Source organism: Cucurbita maxima, unplaced genomic scaffold (genome assembly GCF_002738345.1).
Source record: "Cucurbita maxima cultivar Rimu unplaced genomic scaffold, Cmax_1.0 Cma_Scf00002, whole genome shotgun sequence".
Classification (NCBI taxonomy): Eukaryota; Viridiplantae; Streptophyta; class Magnoliopsida; order Cucurbitales; family Cucurbitaceae; genus Cucurbita; species Cucurbita maxima.
In genome coordinates, this window is record NW_019272018.1 from 5,980,126 (window position 1) to 5,984,229 (window position 4,104).

A 4,104-nucleotide genomic window follows, 5' to 3' on the forward strand; every position below is an offset into this window, starting at 1 on the left:
AAAAAAAAAAAAAAAAAAAAAAAAAAAAAAATCCCAGAAATACAAAAATATGTACATGCAATAAAAGCATGTGATACAATGAGGGAAAATATACCATAGAGGGAATTAGCTCTTGAGTCCTTAATTGCACGTCCATGGCGCCATCCCATCTTTAATAGTAACTTCACACCTAATCAATATATTTGCTGCTTTAATAAATCGGGGCTTGGTTTAAATAAATTTTTAAGTCTCTCAAACCAACCTATGGATTCTGCAGCTGGAACAACTAATTCATCAGGAATAGGTCCAGGAATTGCAGATGGCCTGAAAACATAAAAAGTACTTTAAAAAACAAAAGTTCATAATGAATGAAGAAAGAAAAATAATGGGCTGAAACAAACTTGAGATAAACATAAAAGTAAAACTTAGCCACATCTTACCAACATGCAATCTTAACTTAATTTTCTACACAGTAACAAAATCAATCATTCTGGTATCTCCTCTGTTATCTCTTAGACAAAACATACAAGCGCCAACCATGTGAGACAAATCTCTCTCTCATACAGTTTTTCACACAAACTTTGTCCTAAAGAAGATGGGGTGAGGAATAAAGAGAGAGAGCTAGTATTTATGTAAGATCATAACACGTGCTACACACGTTTCAATAAAAGAATGACATTTGTTTTAACAGGAGGGTCAAATGGCAAATACTTCAAAGAACAAGGTCTAGTTGATAGATAAAAACCAAAGAGTCTAACAGAACGACAAACAAGATACAAATGGACTTTCTGCTTTCTGGGCAAATTTACATAAATTTCCAAGCCAATCTTTTGTCCTATTACTCAGAGAAGGATACTTATGCATATTAAATATTATCGAGTAAAAGTGATGATGAAGATATTTGGAACAAAATATTTAAAACCGATTAAAACAGATGTGTCAAACACCAATGTAATTACAGTTGATCAAACTTCACAAATAAAGAACGATCAGGCATATATCTTGGATGCATCCCAGTAACTTGGTCACGACAAAACCACGTCATCAACAAAACCCAGCCTTCCATCCCCAAGCCAAACCCACTCTCAAGGAACAAAAAAGAAACGCCAAACAAAAGTGAAAACTACAGAACTATTGCATGGGAATTAACAATGTAAGTTAATAGTTAACCTCTGCTGTTGCTCCTTTTCAGATTGTTTGCGAGCAAGCTCTACTGCTGTGAACCCAAATGTATCAAACTGGAAAGAGGTCCCCAGGCCTCGACCTTCCAATTCCTAAATGAAGGATCGAGGGGTCAAAAACTTACGGTTTATAACGTATGAATTAAGAAGAAACAAACAAGATCATAGACTGAAAAACTATGACTACTTGAGATGTGGCCAAGAAGTAAATAATATAATGCATATTTCATTTAGCAAAGGCATCAATGCTTCAAATGTCAAATAAGCAGCATGAAGGGGACGGTGATATATTTTCTTTTAAAAAGACAAAAGCTACTTTCCAAGTTGAAAGCCTGAAGTTCCGGACAAGTTATTTCCATTCAATCCAAATCAGATACTGGATGATAAGATACTAGTTGTTTCCTCAAAAAGTGCTAGCTTGAATGCACTGACAAGTACAGTTGTTTCAAATTTCAAGAGTAACCAGTTCAACTTCATACATCATTGAAATGGTTTCTTAACCGAACTGACCATTTTCCCAGGCCTATATTTGAGTCTATCTGGACTAGAAAAAGTAGTTAAAATTAGACCGTTCCTCGACAGCATTCTCATAACACTAGAAACCCTTAGGAAAGCCAACACAAGTGCAGGGAAAGTCGCCCCATCAGTCTCATTCATACATTTAAACTTGTTTCTACCTAAGGGTCAAATGGAACCATACAGTTTTTTCATCTTCGTCTAAGAAGTTTAAAATGTTTTGCTGCTTGACTTCAGCTCTATTCTTTCGGGATGACGTGAATGACTGTGGAGTCCAACCTGCACATTTTTTAAAACTAGTGAACAAAACTTGTGTAATTAGATCGTAGTATTAATGAAATATACTTGTTTGCACACCTTCTTTTGAGCCCACTGTGTTGTAATGGCCAGCCGAAAATCCACCTGTGAATGCCCCATGAAATCTTCTACGCCCTTCCTCGTCTCTAACCTAATGACAATTATAAACAAGAGAAGAGGGATATTACCAAACGGCTCTGCGATCATTTTGGCTAAAAATTACACGAACATAACTATATTATTTAGTCTCCACGAACTCAGTATACAAGATCAAACTCAGTGTCAGGTGATTGATGCCAATTTCTTTACTTCCACAAGAATCAGGGAGTATGGAATCCAAAATGAGTAATACCTCTTGTTTCCAGGAAGGCAGGCTTCTCATGGTACCAGAAGCGTCAGCCACAGATTTCTTCTTACGGCTGTTGATCTCTTCCTCCCGCTCAATCGGCGTTCCATAGAAAACGAAATCTTCTTCGTCCGATTCCATGAGTTTTCAACTTTCAAAACAAAAATTGAAGAAAGGCAACAACTAATGCGGTGTTGAAGAAAACAGATCCTTGTAAATGAAGATTGGGGAACTTATTGTGGATACATTGATGTTGTGGACTTCCGAGTTGCAGAGCAACGAAGCCTCTTCCCGCGAATTGCAGAAGAAGGTGATCGGAACTGGGGTAGGGCGCGCGCTTGTGGGTTGATAAAGAAACCGACTCGTAAAGTAGGTGCCTCACAGTTCGATTGCGATTGGCCGTTTCTGGTGAGGGTGAGGGTGACGGTAGGGTGAGGAAGCTTACACAAATTCTGCTCACCTCCGAGTTCTTCGTCCAGTTTTTTTTCTTTTTTTCTTTTTCCGTCTTAGGTCTTTGGGTACAGAGATCAAATTTAACATTTTTTTTATATATTTTATTTTGATTTCAATTTAAACTAATTCCGATTGAGTTCACCGTTCTTCCTGACACATTGTCTAACATCTAGCTCTAATAACATTTGTAACTGTCCTGTCTAAGTCCATTGCTAGTATCTGCCTCAGTTTTTAAACATATACGTCAGAGGATCTTACGTATATCTAATTATTCTATTTGATTTTTTTTTTTTTTTTCCTGTTTCACCTTTCTATATTCAAATATTTGTATTGATAAACAATAGTATAGATGTTGATTCAATCTATGTAATGGACGAAATAAAAAGAGATTTCTCCCAATTATCATCTTATTATTATTATCATCCCCTTCCTGGTAGGTCGCTCAAATTTTCTACCCTACTCTTTATTTGTGAGACCCATTTATGTGCCATTTAAGAATAAAAGGCCCATTTACGTGCAAGGCCCATTTATGTGCGAGGCCCATTTATGTGCTAGGCCCATTTAAGTGCTAGGCCCAGAGCAAGTGGTGGGGGATTCTCAATTTGACCAAAGAACCAATTATCGAATGCCACGACGCAAGGCCATCTCTTTCAAATGGCATGATAGATGAGACATTTGGAACAAGACATCCTATAAACAGCTGACTTTTCTAAAAGAATAAAAGAAAAAGAAAAGAAAAGAAAATAAAATAAATTAAAACAACACAAATATATTTATTCAATTCATAATTACAAAGAAAAAAAGAAAGGAAAGCATCCAAAGTTCCTTTTCCTCACGCGCCACTCTGCCGCCTGACTACGCTACCCCTTCAACCAATCAGCGCTAAAAAGGGCAACGCCCACGGGTCCCACCCGATCCAACTTATTCATTCAGTTTCCCTTTATCCACGCGCATAGTTTGCGCGTGGACTACGCTCTGGTGCCTCCTTTGCCCTAATCTCCTGCGAGCGAGATCTTACCCTCTTATCCTGAGGAACCACAATAACCTCTGATACAAATGCATATATCAACAATGCCCCTCCACCACCACTCCACCTCCTTCATCGCCTTTTTCGATTCCGATCTTCTTCAATCGGTGGGATCGCCGTCGTCATTTTCCGGTTTCGCCAATTTAATTTTCTCTGTTGGCTTCCCTGACGCCGTAAGTTCCGATCTTCTCCCCCTCCTCTGTATCGCTTCTTTTAATTTTAATTTTTCCACAATTTGTGTCTATTCTCGATTCCCGCCGTTGCTCTAATTTTTCTTTTTGTATTTTTTTTTTTTTTTTTTTTTT

At 37.7% G+C, this 4,104-nt stretch overlaps 2 protein-coding genes across 7 annotated transcripts in view; one reads left to right on the forward strand and one right to left on the reverse strand.

Annotated features, from left to right (window-relative positions):
- The window catches only part of LOC111495124 (G patch domain-containing protein TGH), an 11,141-nt gene extending 8,311 nt beyond the window's left edge, over window positions 1-2,830 (reverse strand). For 3 of the 5 annotated variants that reach the window (XM_023145043.1, XM_023145035.1, XM_023145026.1), the window contains exons 1-6: window positions 2,326-2,830; window positions 2,034-2,124; window positions 1,861-1,955; window positions 1,150-1,253; window positions 242-303; window positions 95-169 (exon numbers count right to left, since the gene is read on the reverse strand). In XM_023145043.1, the coding sequence (XP_023000811.1) occupies window positions 95-169; window positions 242-303; window positions 1,150-1,253; window positions 1,861-1,955; window positions 2,034-2,124; window positions 2,326-2,460 (562 nt within the window). In that variant the 5' untranslated portion in view covers window positions 2,461-2,830. The remainder of the gene's footprint in view (window positions 1-94; window positions 170-241; window positions 304-1,149; window positions 1,254-1,860; window positions 1,956-2,033; window positions 2,125-2,325) is intronic. The other 2 variants (XM_023145019.1, XM_023145012.1) reach the window with 2 other exon arrangements.
- Window positions 2,831-3,783: 953 nt separating this feature from the next.
- Window positions 3,784-4,104, forward strand: part of LOC111495169 (protein Dr1 homolog) — a 3,512-nt gene continuing 3,191 nt past the window's right edge. Inside the window, exon 1 of one of the 2 annotated variants that reach the window (XM_023145081.1) lies at window positions 3,784-3,972. The gene's annotated coding sequence lies outside the window, so the exon portion shown is untranslated. The remainder of the gene's footprint in view (window positions 3,973-4,104) is intronic. The other variant, XM_023145088.1, reaches the window with a different exon arrangement.